Source organism: Impatiens glandulifera, chromosome 5 (genome assembly GCF_907164915.1).
Source record: "Impatiens glandulifera chromosome 5, dImpGla2.1, whole genome shotgun sequence".
Classification (NCBI taxonomy): domain Eukaryota; kingdom Viridiplantae; phylum Streptophyta; class Magnoliopsida; order Ericales; family Balsaminaceae; genus Impatiens; species Impatiens glandulifera.
In genome coordinates, this window is record NC_061866.1 from 43,728,385 (window position 1) to 43,748,254 (window position 19,870).

Consider the following 19,870-nt stretch of genomic DNA (forward strand, 5'->3'; position numbering starts at 1 on the left):
TGTGAAGACGGATACTCTATCTCAGCCTCATGGGAATCTATTGGCTCATTTAACCTAGCCTTATCCCGCTCAATCACCCTCCCGACCATATCAAATCCCCCTGAATTGGTCATCTCAACAGCTAGTCTTTCAACATCTACAAGGCTAGTCATACGGATCTGATCAACGTAAAATAGGGTTATCACTAACTCTCTCGTTAGTCCAAACGAAGTCAACGCCTCCGACCCATGCATATTTGATCCTGGTGAATGAGACATGACAATAGAATGTTCAGGCCACACCATCAATTTATATACTTGTATCCTATTATCAACACAAATTTATTCAAGGTAACATTTATGTGGATCAGATTGACGAACCCTAATTCTAACCAAATCGTTCTCCTGTGCTCTTTGAGTTTCCTCATCGAGTTTAATAAATTCCCCAAGGTCATTACCGGCCTGACTAAAAAAATTATGATTTCACATATTCGTTGTCATTCCAAACAATCGAATCCATGTACCATCCTTATTTAAGGAAAGTCTTATGTTGTGTGTGGGCACAATAACATGTTGGTTTTCAATATGAACTAATCGACCATCAACGAGTCGTCGAATTCCTTCATCAACTAAGGGTCTAATACGTTTATCAAGTGGCAGGATAAATGTTGTTTTTAAATTCTTTCCATAAATCAACATATCTTCAATGAGAATTGAATCCATACCAAAAGACGTCATCATTAGGTCCGAACCCCAAACGCCCTCGGTTCCAAGTCAACATATGAAGAGCCCGACGTAATAGCTTTAATCAAACAAATCAACTGAAATTGATCTTTTTTCGTTCTTAATTTCCGAAATAGCCACAACTTCAGGGCACACCTCCAATGTTTGAAATTCAAACGATTTATTTTCGACATGAACCGTCTTCGACCAATTGACCCAAATAGTTTGTTTCTTTGTGCCTACCACTGCTGCATAGGTCTGAGCTTCAGCCTTATGTTGGATTTTTTTAAATGATTTTTGTTTGTTAGATAAAAAAATATGTTATTTGAGTTTTTAATATGTTAAATGACTATAATATATTTTGATATTTAAAATTTAATTTTTTTTAAAGATAAAGTAAGAGTATTTTAGTGTTTTAATTATTAAAATAAGTAATTTGATTATTAGAAAGATATTTATGTGATATAGAGAGAATTAAAAAAAAATCAAAAAACTATACAAACTAGCCTCAAAGAGTAAGAGATAAAATGAAAGTATCATGTATAAATATTTAAAATATTTTATATAAGATGTGTTTTAGAAGTAGTTGACTAAATTAATTAAACTCTATTTAAAGTGATGTATACTCTTCAATTCAATTCAATCGTGTACTTTTATTATTGATAAGGACACTAGAAATACAATTTAAAGCATTAAAAATTTGAAGATAATTTCTTATAATGATGTTTATTTGATTGAGGAGATAAATATATATATATTAATTAAGTCTTGTTTAACACTCATTACTTTATTGATAGATTACAAATGTTCAACTATATTAATTATTATTATTATTATATAAATGCATGTATATTCAATCTGGATTATATATAGTGGTTTAGCCTTATCTTCTTCCATTATATATTGTCTTCAAAGTGTGATGTTTCTGGTGGAGAACACACTTTAATCGGCCCTAATCAATTCAATCTTTTTTAAAACAAAAAATAGTTTGAGGACTAAATTGAATATAATGTGTAAGATTGAGGGTGAAATAAAAATTGAAAATATTTGTATGATCTGGATTGACAAGACTAGACTGTTATAAGTGTCAACGCCGTTAGATCTTCCATCAAGAAAAGCTATAAAGTAGTTAACCAGTCTATCTCACTTTATTTTTTTTATTATTAAAATATTTTTTATATTTAAATTTAATTAAAATAATATATATATTAATTGATAAAATAATTGATTTACAGTTATAATAATAGTGATATAATAAAAAAAATATTTTTAATAATTAAAATAAAATATCAAATAACTCGTATCAAACAAGATCTAGGTTTGGCCAATAGCTTTCTTTCACTGACTACACATTCAGTGGACAGCTTTCCCCATAATTTATAAAATATACTTTATTATTGTTTTATTGACTTTAATTCTTAAAATTATTAAATAGGTAATACTTTATTATTGAGCAAGTTAACTAAAGATAGACTCAAGTAGCTAAAATGGATATGTAAGGTTTAAATTTTAAACAAATTGATATTTAAATGCTTTGATTGAATTACTTTATTTTACATCCTCAATCTAACCAAATATAAAACTCGGATTACATTACCTTCAAGACGGCTAAAATTTTAAATTGATTTTTAAAATCTTACGATTTTACTATTTCACATTAGGTTAAAGAGTCTGATTTTAAGTAAATTCTTACGATTTTAAATTTACGTTAATAAGATTTTACGAGTTTATAAATAATTTCGATTTTACTATTTTATAAGATTTTACTTAAAAAAATAAATTTATATTTAAAAATAAACTATAAAGTTATTATTTATTTTAATTAATATAATTAATTTTGTAAGTAGTTTTTATAGTGTTATTTATTTATTATTATTTTTTAATTGATTTTATATTAAAATATATAATTTTTTTAAATTGTCTAAATATAAAATTATATATATATAATAAAAATATATAACTATTATTTTTTCAAATTAAACTCTTACGATTTCATGTAAACTCTAGATTTTATGAGATTACAATTGTCTACGATTATAAGTAAACTCTCAATTTTGACAACCTTGGTTACTTTATTCTTTCATTCATTCATCCATTTTTCAAATTCTTTCACCCAATTATTTCTCGTTAAAATTTATTAAATATTAATTTTCAATTAAAATTCATTGATTAAATATAAATTTATGTATGCAAATAAAAAAATAAAATTGAAAAAATTAATCAAATCAAATAAGAAAAAAAATAAAATAAAAAATTATTTTATTTATATTAATTTAAAATTATGATAACAAAATATTTCAATTTCATTCTTTTAATATTAAATTAAACTTATAATAACTAAATACTTTAATATCACTCCTACTAAATTTTATGTATTTATTTGTAAATTTTTAAAAAATTGTATAAACTGAACTTTTAATTGTAATCTTAATGTTTGAATGAATATCAATTTTATATAACCAGATTGAGATTTGAAAATTGAACCATGTTTATACCATAAATACTCAAAATATTTTAAAATACAGATATTTTCACCAAACAAAAAAAATCTTTCAATTATAACTTTGAAACTTTAATAAAATTGTGACGATGTTATTGATAATAAAAAAATGTTGCACATGAATCACTATTAGACAAGACAGATATCCACTTCAACTTCAACACTTTTGTTTTTTTTCAATAATTCTATAAACCATGGCCTGTGATTATAAATGAGTCTGTGTCTTCTGTCTACAAAACGTTACATTAAATAGATGCCTTTTTTATCCACAGTTTAATAATATATTGAAACAAATACATTGTTCCTATATTTATATTTAATATATAATAATAATAATATTATTTTTTCATTTTTAAAAAAAATTAGGACCAATCAAGAATATTTGTCTCCACATTCATTTTCCTTCCTAATATATTTTTTGTGTGTGGATAAAAGAGTTGCAAACTAGAAAAATCCCTCAATTACCCCCTTTATTATACATGATTCATTGTTAAACTATTAAAACAACAAAGTTAAGTTTATTTCAATTTAAAATTTATATATATATAATTTTACTTTAAAATATATAATAATTTAAATAAATAAATACATCCATACCTCAAAAGTAGGTATTGTAAAAATATTTCAATTTAAAATTAATATATATATATAATTTTACTTTAAAATATATAATAATTTAAATAAATAAATACATCCATACCTCAAAAGTAGATATTGTAAAAAAAACTTATAATCTTAGTTTTTTTTTTATTTAAAAATTATATAAGTTTTTTTATGAAAATTATCAAAATGAAATCATATTTAAAATTTAAAGTTCTTAAAAATAAAATAAGGACTTGTTTAGTAGTGACTTATTTAAATAAAATTTTAATTGATGTTTATTTTGAAAATTTGTATTTTTTTTAAGTAGAAAAGATTTCAAAAATATTAATATATAAGATAATTTATAAATTAAAATAAAAGATAAAAGATATTTTAATTTATAAATTAATTTTTATTTAAATATTCATAAATATATTAAAATTAAAAATAAAAATAGTTTAAACACAACACAAATCATGACATGAAAAAAAAAACTTAAAAAAAAAACTGTAATAAATAAATTATCGAGCTTGTAAATCTTCAATAAATACGATTAACTGATTCCACTCTAGTGGTTTTCCTAAACTAATATTAGAAAACGTTATAATAATAGTATTGTGAATGATACGCATCGGACGACTAAAAACATTGAAAGTTCGACGATTTTTCTTTAACTAGATAATTTAACTAAAATAATTAGGATATAACTCAAATATATAAGTCTATCATTTCAATCAGATTAATCCAAACTTTAACCATCCAAACTTTAGTAACGACTACTCAAATACATATCAAAATTAAATTATGTAATTAACTAGAGATAATTAAATTTGTTTGATTGTAGTTGAGTTTTTAGTTTAGATTATTTTGTCATTTTAACTAACAAATAAAATGAATTGATGATTAAAATGATAATTAAAAAAATGTTTTTAAAATAAACTTGAAATCCAAACCAGCTTAATAACCATCCTTTTAATAATCTGAAAAAGTTGTAACAAAGGCAGCAGGATATTGTAAATTTCCATGCGCATAGGGAATGGAAATATAAAGAAAAGAAAAAGGACATAAATGTGTGTTTCTCTATGTGTGTGAGAGAGAAAAAAAAGATATTCATGATTTCCAACATATATATATATTATTATTATTAACAAACAGGTCCTATAAACATCTCCATGAAAGCCCACAACCCACAACACCCATATTTTTTTTTTTTAACTAATAATAATAATAATAATATTTTATCTATACTAATATTTAAATACTTCCCCCATCTTCATAAACTGTTTATAAATTACCCCTCATTGTTTTAGATATTCCAAGGGGATAAATTCAAGGAAGGATGACGGCTATTAATTAACTAATAATAGTAAAAAAAATAAAAATAAAATAAAAATATAAAATAGAAGCCATCATCCTCTGTCTCATCTCTCAATCACATCACATTGCAACTCGAAGTGTTCTCATCGCTAAATGCATCTGAGTACGGATCCGACGGTGGAGGATGATGCGCCGGATACCCATATGGATATGGGTTATTGTAAGGCGGCGCCGGTGCCGGCATGTAGTTCACCGCCGGTGGTGGTCTTGCATACATCATTGGTTGGAACCTCTCATTACCGTTGGATCTCTGCTGGTTCATCATCATGGCTGCCATTTGCTGTTGTTGTTGTTGCTGCTGTTGCATCATCATCATCTCCGGCGAAACTCCGGCCGGGAGATACCCTCCTCCACCTCCGGCGGCACCAGTTGGAAGGCCATGGGCAGGTAACATATGGGTCATATGACCCATTGGCATTGTACCCATTTGAGCCATCTGTAGATTACCCATATTATTATTACCTCCACCACCCATATTTGGAATTCCTTGAATCACATCACCCATGTTCTTGCCAGAATTCATGTTGAAATTACCATTACCCCCTCCAAAATTCTTATTAGCTTGAGGCTGCTGACCGAAATTACCATTACCACCTCCGAAATTTTTAACCATTTGGTGGTTATTAGCATTATTACCATTACCATTAGCACCTCCTTTCTTTCCTCCTTCAGTAGGGATGATGCCAGGGGGTAATTGTTTACCATTCAAACCTCCATTTCCTCCATTATTACCACCGTTTGCACCACCTGGTTTCATCATAAAGTTAGGCATTTGTTGACCCATCATTGGTTTGTTGTTCATGTTCTGTTGTTTTGGGGGAAGAACCAGTTCATCTTCTTCATCATCCAATTCATCTTCATCATCATCATCCAGCTCATCGTCATCTTCATCACTCAAATCATCATAGTCTTCTTCATCATCATCCTCATCATCATCTTCCTCAGGGGGGTTAAATTTGGAAACTTTCTGGTTCTGGTTCTGGCTCTGGTTCTTGTCCATTGGCATTGGCATAGGCATAGCCATAGGCATCTTGAGGTCCTTGAATTGGGGCAATTTGGACAGATCTGGATACCCTTTCATCTGTTGCTGCAAATTCTGGAGTTGAAGTTGTTGATGTGGGGTCATACCGGCGGGCGGTGGAAGACCTTGGCCTTGGCCATGGCCGTGGCCGGCGCCTCCTCCTCCTTTTAACTGATTGTTGTTGTTGTTATTTCCATTTGCACCTTTCTGGGCTTTGTTATTACCTCCTTTACCATTGTCAATCTGAAAGTTCTTTAACTGGGTATTGAGAAGATTTTGATGATTGTTGTTTGGTTTTGGGGCTCCCCAAATCTCTGCATGTTTACCATTCTTGGCTAACTTCTTGATCAGAGTTTCCGCGTCTATATTTCCCGAGACTGTTACCTTCCCCAACTCTGAATCTATGGTTGTAGTGTAAACATCTATGAACCAAAAAATTGAAAAACAAAAACCCAATATAGAATTATAAAGTTAGACCCACCAAAAGAGATAAAGTTTCTTTCTTTTGAACAAATCGTAAAATTGAAGGTAAGTCAAAATCATTGATTGAATAAAAACTTTTTTTGAGTTATTACCATCAATTTTGTGAAGGATTTTCTTAACCTTGCGCTTACAACCTTCACAATGAATGTTAACTTTCAAGACACAAGTCTGCATGCACAACAAATCAAAGCCAGAAAGGAAGAACAAATCATGAGATTAATCAGTCATTTAACATATGATGAAATGGATAAAACCATATGAATGAATGAATGAATGAGAGTTACCTGAATCTTCAAGAACTCTTCTTTACTCATGATTCTAACTCAAACAAGACTGGTACTTTCGAAAATGGATCTATAGATCTGAGAGAGATAGAGAAGAAGATCAATTTGGTTCTTCTCTGTTGTATCCAAGAACACTTTTTTTTCACAAACCCAGATAGTGAAATGCGAGAAAACGAAAGATTAGATAGATAGAGAAGTGAGAAAGAAGGGTTTTATTTCTTTCTTCCCTTTGTTAACATTTGAGAAGAGAAGCCATTAGCCATGGCTGAAAAACTCTGTTTTTAGAGAGAGAAAGAAGAGAGAGAGAGTAAGATGGAGTGGTAGTACTGGACTGGTACATCATACATGCATTATTTAACAACCCCATCCCTCCCTCTAATCTTCAAAACCCAAAATGTAACACTTAAGGACTTGTTTGGATTTGAGTAAAAAAAAAAATTTAAATTTAAAAAAAAAATTAAAATTTAGTATCAAATAACTAACCATCTAATCATATTTATATATTCATTTAAAATATTATATATATTTATATCTACAATGTATTCTACTTAAATAACTTAAATTTTTTTCTATAATCAAACAAGGCCTAAGTCCTTGATCTTGAATTATTTGAGAAAAAGAAGAAGATGGTTGATTTTTTTTAATTAAATAAATATTATTATTTTTTAATTAATTTATCTCTTGAGCATAAAGTAAAATAATATACTTTTTGAACATCAAACAAGCTTATCTTGTTAAAAATATTATTTAACTTAATATTTTAACTGTATTATTTTATATATAATTTTTTATATATTTAAAATTTTGGGATGGTAATCCACAGTTTTATTTATCAAATTAAGTTGTTTACATCATTAAAATCAAAATACATTAGTTAATTTTATTTCTTATGAAAAAAAATGAATTATTATTACCTTTTAATTGTCATTAAATCACTTTGAAAATTTCAGATTTTTTTTAACTTTCAGATTTTCTTCCAAAACTGGGTATAACAATATTAATTTTATTTTAAATATTTCAATTGTTTTAAAATCACTTTTCACAACTATATATATCATCTAATGACTACTTTATAATATTTTAAACATGATATTAATGTAATCCATAATAGTATTAAGATTTCGGATTTAATTCCAATTTAAGACGATATGGCTATAATTAATTCAATAAAAATGTTATTTACAATTATTACATGAATCTAGCAATAATATTATTTTTTAAAAATTAATTTTATTAGATTAAACTTCAATAAAAAAAAGTGAATTTTTAATTAAAAAAAAAGTTGTTTTGATTTTTTGACAAAATAAAATATAAAATAACTTATTAAATAAGTATAAAATAAGAAAAAATAAATAAAGTTTACTCTAAAATAAGTAAAGTTTGATGGGAGCATAATCTTAGGTTAGATTTACTGGTCTACAAAGATAAATACTTATCATGAGAGTGCATGTTCTTTAACATGTGAACTATGGAAACAAAAGCATGTTTATGTATTACAAATTCAATAAAAAAACATTTTAATAACCTACTTTTTACGTTTTTTTTCTTCTAAATCATCACTCCTAATAAAAAATACGTGTTTAAAAGTGTTTGAAACTTCACCTGATTTGTTAGCTAAGTTAAGCATACCTTTTGACAAATAAAAATTAAAAAAAAATCTACTCTTCTTCTTTATTGCAAAAATGTTACATGAGAAATAATTAGTAAAGTGGTTCGAAAATAAATTTAATATATTATAAAATATATATATATATATATATATATATATTTATCCTTTTTTATTTTATAAAGTTGCATGTTAAAATTTTTACAATAATAATTAGTGCTAGGGGAGAGTGTGAATAGAATATGTAATATAAACATTATGCCAATTATACCCGCACAATCTCGAGTCAATTACCTATTAAAAAAATATATGTTTCGGTATTAAAAAAGAAATTGTATTAGAATGTTATTAGAATTACATAACTTAAGTCTATTAAGAAAACTAATGTAATTATCACAATTGATCAAAATTGTGATAATATCGTACAAATATATTATAATGAATCAAAGATCTTACCTTAGGTCTTTTTTTAGGGTAACTTCGAAGATCGATTTGTATGATATTATCACAATTTATAATATTGTGATAATATCTTACATATATATTATTTTATATTCTAACATTTCTTCTCAAACTTAAGATGGAAAACGTTTGAACAATTTGAGGTTGAAGACGATCGAGATGTTGATGAGGTATTCTTCAAGTTTAAAAAACTCGTGAACTCTCAAATTACAAGATGTCAATGTGTTGACTGATAAACCAACTGAGGTCGAATCCCATGGAAGTTTAATGTTAGGATGAAACAACAACTAAATTAATTCTGAAGTTACCCGTGAGTCTCGAAATCCATCCAATGACGGAATGTCCGTGTGTTGTATAAAATAAAATCCAACGAAAAGGTCAAATCCCATGAACATAAAATGCTTGGCCGAATCAAACACTAAAATTAAAATTCAGAAAATATATGATTGCTGAAGAAAAAAAATATTATTATATCCCTACATCAATAACTAAAGTAACCATTAATGGAGCCAACGAAATACTAAATTTTGTAGCTCAAAAACATAATTTTGACTCTTATATCATGTAGAATAAAGAAAAAAATTGTATTAGAATCTTATTAAAATTACATAAGCTAAATCTATTAAGGAAGCTAATATAAAATAATATTAATATTATTACAATTTATCTTATTGGGATAATATTACAGATCTATTATAATAATATTATTATAATTTATAATATTGTGATAATATCTTTATATATATATATATATATATTATATTTATTATCTTATATTCAAACCATTTCAGATAGAAATAAATATAACAATAAATTCATTTTCTTCCAATCATTGTTTCTATTGAATAGTTTGAAATTCTGAAATTATTTTCATATTATATATCTATCTGTTTTGTTGGATACACTCTAGACATTCAAGAGACGTTTGAACAATGATAAATGTTTTTTTTTTTTTTCTCATTTCCCCTTTGTCTTGCTTCTAGATTTAGTCATTGTGATTAATTTATTTTCAAATAGTAATTTCATCTAATCTTAATTTTTTATACCCAATAAAAATAATAGTTTATTTATCCACAACTATAAATTTAGCAAGTACCTCCATTTTCAATTAGAGTAATGATAGCAATTTATTATGTTATCAATTTTCTCATTCTTTGAATCAAACTCAAGAATTAGGTTATGTACTATGTCTTTGGTAATATGTTTTAATCACATTTAATTTACTACCCAACAAAATAAAAATAAATACAAAAAAAAAAAATATTTATTTTTGTCGTAGTGGAGTGTGATTATCATCAAGAGTAGTTGAAATTGATCTTTAAGCCCTTGATTTTGAGCAAATTTCAATTAATTCCAACAACTATTTTTCTATTTGTTAGGATATATATAATCTCCATTTAGCTATATATATTACTATTAGTGGTTAATTAGTAAATACAAAAAGGATAAAAAAAAAGGGAAGAAGATTGCTTTTTGGGATTATTCTCCTTTAAAATTATTTTTTATGTAAAAAGTCCTTTAACTTTTCCACCTCTTTCAATCCCTTAAATGTTACTACTACTATGTTTTTAGTCACTTTTACAACAGCTTTTTACACATTCTTGGCTTATTTTAGACTCTTCTAGTATTTTAATGACAACCAATTTAATAATTAGTTGCTTATTAAGATATTTTTTCAAAGTATCTCAAGATAATTTAGAATAATTAAGGATGTATTATAGATTATATTCTTAATTAAGAACTCAACATGACCTTTCAAATTATAAGTGGATCGCCTAAAAGAGTTTGATTTACATTAAAAACGTTTTAAATAGAAATTGGGACATGATTATAGGGTTATACTAACCACTTATCGCTTAGTCGAGAGAATAAAATTTAATTAAAAAATATATATTCTCGACTAAAATCAACTATATCACATATATCGTTCTCATTCTTAATCCTAATATCTCTATTAGAATGTTAAAAATGACAAAACCTTTGATCTTGTAAAAACATTTTAAATTTTGACATTAAGCATCTTTAATAAAAAAAAACCATTATTTTTTTATAAGTAATATTTAGTTTAGAAGAAATCAGAAAACAAGAAGGGCACAATTACAAAGATTTTATTTTACATAAATATAAAGAAATAAATAAAAAGAGAGAAGAAAATACAACTCTTAAATTTATACAACAATTAGTTGAGGAACCTACTCTAGTACTCTAACCTAAAGTAAGTAGTTGGGCAGATGAAACATTAAAGCCTGTTTGTTTCAGATTAAATATCTTTGTCCATTAAACAACAATATTGTCTCTATGTCATTTGATTTTTTTGCAAAATAAATGATAATAGGCAGACCCAGCCTTATATATAATCACCAACCAAAATAATTTGTTGAAATAATTTTTTTTTTTTTGTTGGAAGAAGTTAGCACTCCACCCCCCACCATAGTTATTAAGATGTTTTTATTAATCATCGAAATTTAAATATTTCAAAATAAAATTGATGTACTTTTACTTTCTAACAATTTTAATAAAAGGGATTTAGCATTTTATAAAAAAGAAAAGAAATACAAAAACAAAAGAAATTGATTATGCTTTGGTTTGAAGGTTTTGTATCTTGTGATCAGTCTTGAACGTGCCTTGCATATATATACATTTGAATTATCCTTTTCTTTTAATTTGTTTTTTTCAAGTTTTGAATAGAACAAATTATAAAAATTTATTTATAAAATTTGATTTTTTTTTTTCATTGCGTCAATTACAATGTTTTCGAGGCTAAACCCCTTAAAACGACTACAATTATGATGATGTTTATAAAATTTAGGAACACATTTATGCATAGCTCGGGTCTACCCATTAAAGTGAGGACCACTCATTTTATGCCGGGTCAGGTCAACCCTGTTAGATTCGAGTCCGATCAACCTGTTGAAATTAAGAATGCCCACAAATTATCTTATGCTTGGGATGGATCATAACAAATTCTCATATGGGGTGCGAGCTTGGTTCGATATTGGGCATTTGCGGTTTAGGTTGAGTCGGGCAACTGTCATTTGTGCCCGTATAGGTAATAGCAATTCATAATTTCTGGTCGAGTCGGGGCAATGTCCAACAAACTTCGGGTTCGGCACAACATGTTGGGATAATATATGAAAAACTAAAACCCTTAATCTGAGTAGGACAAAAGGTCTTCATCATAAGTATTGTCCAAGCAACAAGCAAAATCTTGATGACGACATTTAGATTACCAAAATGCTTCTATAAGAAGCTTAATTTCAAAAGTGACAAAATTTTGGTATTCTCTAGGGAAAGAAAATGAGGTACATTAGATTGACAGGATAAATATGACTAAGCATAGAGATAAAAGAGGTGAGCTAAGGACTTAGATGCAAAATCAAAGTGTGAATTTGTTTTTTCATTTAAGACATTTTTAGTGAAAATAAAACCCGACTCGAGACCTTTGATGTCTTATACAAAATCTTAAAATTTGATCAGCCCTAAATTAAATCCTTAATGGGTTACATGCAATCTATTTCCATGGAAGGTGGGATATGAAAGCAACATCAATATCAGAAAAGACAAATGGTCCAAACACCAATCAAGTTTCAGAATCAAAATGAGTTTCAAAATGATGAGCTAGACCTTATTTGCGAGGATCGAATATGTTGGAAAAAGGCGTTCATAACAACTATGATCTTTGAGAACACAATCAAGATCAAGAGTATTCTCATGATACCAATGGCTTTGAGAAAGAACATGATCACATGAACACTACTCAAAGTCAAATAAGGTTTTAGATTTCTTTGCACTAATACTACAATTTAATAAGAACATATTTAAGAACACCTAAAGTCATTAATATGTTCAACCTCAAATCAAATCCAACCCAAAGGATTGAAAATCAAAACAGATAAAGTTTTTGATATACTGAGCATGATACACAAAACAATATAGAAACTATATCATTTCAGTTGAGTCCTTCCTTGCATTTGAAGGTCATTACAATCAATGTGGGTACCCAATGATCATTAAATTTGTATCCGGGTCTTCTATTTTACTGTAATTTTGTGCGAGTAGAGAACAATTGATTGCTTCATCTGTTTCAGTGCATCCACAGGCCAAGTGTGAAGAATTCAACCATAACAGTTCAGCGTCAATGAATAAACAAATTGAGCTTTTTCTTTTCTCTGTAAAACTCTTACCTAAGTGGGGTTATGATTCAGAAATTGAACTCTTCAAAATTCATTTTCAATAAGGGTATTTTGTTTGAGTTCTTTCCCTGACACAAAACTTACCCTCATAATAATTGTCAGGACTAGAGAAAGATGACAATGTTAGTTGTTATTAATCCGAACTTTAACTTACAAAAGATAAAAATAATCATAATATAAACATGTTTGAAGAATTATTCAAACCCAAACTCTAGTTTGAATAATTACCCAAACTAAGTTAAAAGATAAGGAAATTACCTAAAATAAGTTAGAACCAAATGAGATTCTAAAAGTATGAGTAGAGTTATTTGGGTAGGCAATTTGGATTTACTCACCCATAGTCAATTAAATATCTATTTGAGATCTCTTCTCTATATAATAAAGTTAAATACTATAGATAAAGACCCTCATAATGCATGACCTAGTAGGGAAATTGGGATGTGACAACAAGTACATACCAAAATGTAATGTGGTCCACCTTTTGTTCACAACAAGAGTGAAACCATGTTTAATAATGGATCATAACAAAGGCCTTCAATTATCGACAACCCATTACAAAAAAAAGAAGAAGGACGTGACAATATGATATCCGACAACCCTCCTAGTAACAGAAGAAAGTGTTTTTTTGGTCGATCAGGACAAATCCTTCACAATCTCGAGATAAGATAATCTTTGTTAACGGGTTCTGGTGGTTCAAATGTAATGACACCTTAACTAGAATTTTATGTATGAGTGGTTGGTGGAACTTCAAAAAAATATCATCAAGAACATATAATTAGTCTTCTTAAGATGAGTTCATATATAGAAAACAAAAAAAAAACTAGTGATGAATTAGCTAAACACAAAAGGTTGGAAGGGGAGGAATCTGAAACATTAGAAAGGGTACAAACATGAAGCTGTCTATTGCAGATGATTGATTGTCCCTTCCTTTAGGTTCCAAGCATCTCTCTCTCTCTAAAGAATTCCTGTCTTCCTAGTGGCAAAGATATTTTTCAGGGTGCATTACAATTTAATCTATGTTTTGATTTCTTTCCAGCTTTTCACAACAAGCTCTAATGTAGTGTCCTTCCATTCAATAATGCTCTATTATCATACATTGTTTTCATAGCTTTTTATATCATTTGAAATCATAATTTATTTTCTGGAATAAGTTAGCATGACCCCACTTCAACACAATTTTTAGTTGAGAATCGAAACCAAAGAACTTTGATATCATAAAAAATACTCTTTCTAAATAATTTAACCATTATTTTATAAAGAAAATAACCCACTATGAACGCTAAGTTGTCTGTAGGGGTCATGATAGCTTGCCCAGAATAAATTTAGGTTTAAAAAATATATATAACAAAAGAAAAAGAAAAAGTGAGGATGGTAAATTTGCATCAAATTTTGTTTCCAAAAAACAAAAGTTTTGCAGTGTTTTTGCAAGAAAGCAGAAAGGAATGTCTCTCTCTACCAGATTTTTTTTGGTGAAAGGATCCTGTGTTTTAGGAAAACTTTCTTCTCTCTTATTACTCACCAAAATAAAATAGGCTCCTGAACTTATATTCAAAGATCAAAGAGATCCCTACACTTCTGAAAAACAATCATATAAAACTCAACCTATCAGTCATATGACAATTATTGTTTAGAAGTTCTAAACACACAAAAGTACATAGTTGTATATAACATCTAAAACTAATACATAATGGTTAGACAAAATAGTTATTCTAATTTCAAAATTTAAAGAGCTCTTATTTAGTCTTTGACTATAAGTTTTGAGGGATATTTGATCAGATCCTCTATCAACTTTCCTTTCTAAGGTTGGAGTTTGTACATGGAAGATATAAGAAAAAAAGGAAAACATAGGAAAAGAGGGTTTATAAACAGGAAAACTGAGAAACATAAAAGGATGAAAGGACCCCAACAACCAATAGGAATGAAACTCCTACAGTAAAATATAAAAGCTGTTTCCTCCAGCCCAGATCACATTATCACATAAATGTCAAGTTCCAAGATAATGGACCAAACTTAACATAATTTTGGTGACTGATAATTGGCATTGTTAACTGAACCCTTTTTCTGCTAAAGATTCCTGAGTATTTAGTATAGTATATTCGTGTTTACATTCCAACTTATCAGTGCATAGTTACACCTATTTTGTGAGATGGGGAATTTTTCAGCTGTTCATGCCATTGAAGAGGATGTCATAACTCTCTGAATAATATCAAAAAGAGAACCAAAACCCAGGTAATGTACTCTCAGCTTTACCTTTTGATAACTTCTAAAAACAAATATATTCCCCCTAAAATCCTGCCTATTAGGCTCTTTAGTAGACTAAAGAAGAAAAGTGACTGGCTGTCGTACTGCATTTACTCGGTGCTTTTTTATCTTTATTGAAATTCTTGACTTTGTAAGATGCAAAGGCTGCCACCCTCCAAAAAGATTTTAACAAGGAATAATTTTTCCATAATCAGCCAAATGTGCAAACGAAACTTTAGTTCTCAAGTAAGAGAGACTACTATAGAATTATGTACATTCAATCATGTAATGAAGGTATGAAAAAAAGTCAAATGGAGCCATACAAGTATTATACCACATTAGTGAGCATCTGCATGATGACTGTATTAGCAAAAGAAAGAATACAACATACATTTGATAATCCAGTTACCGGTGTGGAGAATCATTGGCCTGTATTATTGACTTTTATCTCTATGAGCTCCTCAATTGGCTGACGACAAATTGGACACTTGTTTGACTGAAGTCTCAATGCTTTTGCGCACTCACCGCACATGCACTGTAACGGAAAATACAATGTCAAAGAAGAAACCAATGAAAGATATAATATATCCCATCAAAGTCACAACTGTTATCAGAAGAAGCTCATCAAAAAACCTTTTTTTTAATCTTTATCATTCATATGAACCCATTTGTATTCACTAATAGTAAGAAAACTTCCAGCCTCCTGACTAATTTACCCTGAACATTTTCCCCCAGGAAAAATATGTTGGTTACTCTTTTTCAGACTAGGAACCCACTTCTCAATTTTGAAAAACTTGTGTAGTTCTTAACTAAGATTTATAGTGTTACAAAATAAGAATTTATAACTGTAGTCTTCCATTTCGGAAAACAAATTTTTTTCTTCAAATTGGTCCCATTTGGTAACACTTTTTAAATTTGTTTATTTATTTGGATCCATAACCAGAAACAAAAATAAATTTCTCAATTTGACTCTAACTAAGTTTAGTTTCCCAACAATTTTGCATCTAGATCCAACAAAAACAAAAATGAGAAGTGTTTTCAAATGTGACCAATATCTTGAAAATAAACCGAAAACAAGTAACATTTTGTTTGTGAGTAAAATATACACATATTTTCTGTTTCGGAATTTTACTACTTGCACTAGTTTATGACAATTTAAAAAAACAACAGACAAGAAGTCTAACAGAAAACCCACCATATGTCGACAAGGAAGAACAGCTGTATCCTTTAGTTCAGTCATGCAAATCACACAATCCTTCCCTGGATCATCATCCTTGAAACCTTCAGCAGCATTTCCGATCCCATAAATCTCACGCAGCTCATACTGAACTCCGTCAGTCCATAATATCTGCTTGACGACTCTAACTTGAAAAGGGTCCGCATTTCTCTTCTCTATAATTGCTTGAGTTATTTGCATGTGGGGTGATGAAACAGTGGGAGGTTCAGCACTAGGATTTGCTTCCATGGAAAATAAAGGCACACATGTTTCAGCAGATATTACCAGTGGGAAAACGTCTTCCTCTGGAGATGGTTTGGAAAGATCTTCTAATGCAAAGAAACCCAAATCAATGCCAGTTCCAGAAGGTTGATAAAATCTCTGGTTTGGACCTTTCAGAAATGGGACCTTCACAGGTTGGAAGGCATCTGGAAATTCTGGGACAAATCTACAGTTTTGCTCGATCTTGGCAAAGTAGAATATGGTAAAACTGTCCAATAAGAAACAGACCATAAATTTGTGCACACAAGATTTTGTTTGTATAAACTGAAAGCATATTGACAGAAACAAAAATTAAGAGGGATACAATAGGGTTGTCTCAAAACATGACTTAGAATGACCCACCAAATTCCCTTCTAGTTTTGAGACCAGGGTTATTTCCCTTCTAGTTATGACCCACCAAATTCATTCAAGATGCTTTCAATGAAACCTCAAACTTTTATGTGCAAGGCTCTTACCACTTGAGCTACCTCTATAGTGTCTTTGGTTCATATGAGAAAGGAAAACAATTTTTTGTTTGGAGAAAAAGGTAATTTCAATCAAAATAGAAAAGACATTGAGGAAGAGACCAGTTACAGAGAGATTCCTTTCAAAAGAGAGGGAAAAAAGAATAAACAAGCAAACAAAAGGAAACCTAATGTCCCAATGTACTAATACGACACTGTTTAAGCTTCTCAAGGATATCCAAAACATTCCACACAGAATGGGTCATAGATCAATTATCAATGGATGTAAAATGGTTGAGGTGGGAACTTTTTAGTTTGTTCTCAAATGATCTTTTGCTCATTCCAAGTAATACAACAAATGATAATACGGATGGGGAACTAACACTTATGAACAACAATTTGTTTCCCCAATCCACTAATAGCTCCCAAAACTGGACGTGGCATCATCCAATTGTGATCGATCACACTCCAAAGCAACATCTAAATACTAAGGTCATCAAATTCACCACTTGACGCATATTCACACTAAAACAACATCTCAACCTCATTCAGAAGAATTGATACATAATTGTTATCGTTTAGAAGAATTATGGCACAATTCAGAGTCTCAGGGTCAATTTAATGGTTGTATCTACAATGTCAAAGAGGATAGAAAATTGTTTTCAGGAGAATTCAATCTCAGCCTAGTCCAAAGAGGATATATGATCTAATATTAGGACTATTGATACCAACCAAAAACTAAGGAAGAACATTCTACAAAATTCAACTATGTTTCTATAAGCCATCATTAATCCGAACCAGAAATAGGTGTCGTCTTGTTCGGATTGGGTTATTTAAATAATTCTCAAATAACTCACCATCTTTACCTACATCCTCTCGTCAATCACATCATTCAAATTATTATCCACCAAAGTACAAAAATACCCTCTATCTAAATTTCATTATATATTTATACCTGTTAACCCATTTTTACTAATCCAAACCGAACAAGGTTACTTGAATAACTTCTTCTCATTAATTTTGTTTGAATGGAAATACAAAACACATTTCTAGTGTAAAACAACTAGCTACTAAATCAAAATCTTCTGCACTGAAATAGCCTTTCAAGTTTAAGAAGAAAGATGAGCAACTGGCAAAAGTGTGTAAAGGCCTTATTTAACTGCAATGTAGTAAGTAACAAGGATAACATAACCAAATTAGTGATTCATATATACAATTTTATCAACTTGAAGTAATTCTTTTGTTAGCAGGTGATTTCCATTGAATCTATCAGATGATTTCAGCCTCTAATAATCCAAGAAGATCATAACTTATCATAAACTTGAAACTATACTAAAACAAATGATACATACATACATACCTTCCATCGTATAAGGCATCAAAAACAAATGATACCAAATGATGATCAGGGTATTGTTCATCAACATCAAGCTTTACAGTATGCTTATGCACATTAACATTGTTTCTAATGTTTTTGGTCTGTTGATGATCCACATAAGGAGGAGGAAGTTGAGGGGGAGCAAGCTGCGGACCCATCATCAGTGGAGGCCGATATCCAGCCCAACCATTGTTGTTCTGATAAGGATAATAAGGGGCGTAAGTGGAACGACCCACCATTGAATTTCCATAATTGCAGACACCATGCAAACCGGAGTAGTAGTAGGGCGTGTAGAGTGGCGGCTGAGGAGGATGGGTAGGGATTAGAGGTGGGGGGATTTGTGGTGTAAGGTAAGAAGAGGTGGGATTAGGATAGGATTCGGCAGAAGAAGAAGAAGGAAGATAAGGGTATGGAGAAGGAGAGGGAGAAGGAGAAGAAGAGATAAGTTGAGAATGTCTGGACTGAGGAGGATTATGATAGTTGTTTCTTCTGGGGCTGCTCCAGAATGCCCCCATATTTGGCTGGAGAGATGGAATTCGGAAGATCTATCTTGTGGGTAGTGGTAAAAGGGGGGGTTTTTGATTCAGGGAAGCAAAAGGGAAAGTTGAAGAAATTATTTGAAAAATGATTTGGGACCCTTTACGCTTGTTTGTTCGTTCGTCTAGGAAAATTCACGCAGGTTTCCCACCGTTTCAGCCTCCAAATCCCGACACCGAATTCAAAAACACAAACTCTCTCTCTCTCTTCACTTCAATTGACTGATCCGCTGACCAGTATAGTATTATTTACTTCTGCGTAATTTTTTTTTACTTTAATAGTTTTGATTGTAACTAGTAAAAATAGCAAATAAGAAATCAAATATTTTTAAATTGAAAGTAATTTTTATATTAACAAAAAATTTCACCTTTATTGTAACAAGTTATACAATATTATTATTATAATATAATCAAAATAAAACTTGATATAATCCTCTCATTAGTGAAATTATCATTTAATAAAAAATAATTGTAATTAATTCCTATAGTAATTTTAACGAATAAAATATCGTATATAAATAAAATCAAACACAAAATGAGTATGTGAAAAATTTTAGAAAAAATC

General features: G+C 29.3%; 2 protein-coding genes across 2 annotated transcripts; both read right to left on the bottom strand.

Annotated features, from left to right (window-relative positions):
- Positions 1 to 4,866: 4,866 nt before the first annotated feature.
- Positions 4,867 to 7,327, bottom strand: LOC124938308 (heavy metal-associated isoprenylated plant protein 32-like). The gene is made up of 3 exons (XM_047478727.1): positions 6,949 to 7,327; positions 6,757 to 6,832; positions 4,867 to 6,603 (listed from the first exon to the last, which is right to left on the bottom strand). Exons 1-3 carry the CDS (start codon positions 6,976 to 6,978, stop codon positions 5,216 to 5,218), a joined length of 1,494 nt encoding a protein of 497 aa, XP_047334683.1. The 5' UTR covers positions 6,979 to 7,327; the 3' UTR covers positions 4,867 to 5,215.
- Positions 7,328 to 15,631: 8,304 nt separating this feature from the next.
- LOC124940567 (probable E3 ubiquitin-protein ligase LUL4) lies at positions 15,632 to 19,473 on the bottom strand. Its single transcript, XM_047481092.1, has 3 exons — positions 18,752 to 19,473; positions 16,646 to 17,156; positions 15,632 to 15,985 (listed from the first exon to the last, which is right to left on the bottom strand). Exons 1-3 carry the CDS (start codon positions 19,282 to 19,284, stop codon positions 15,872 to 15,874), a joined length of 1,158 nt encoding a protein of 385 aa, XP_047337048.1. The 5' UTR covers positions 19,285 to 19,473; the 3' UTR covers positions 15,632 to 15,871.
- Between the last annotated feature and the right edge of the window lie 397 nt (positions 19,474 to 19,870).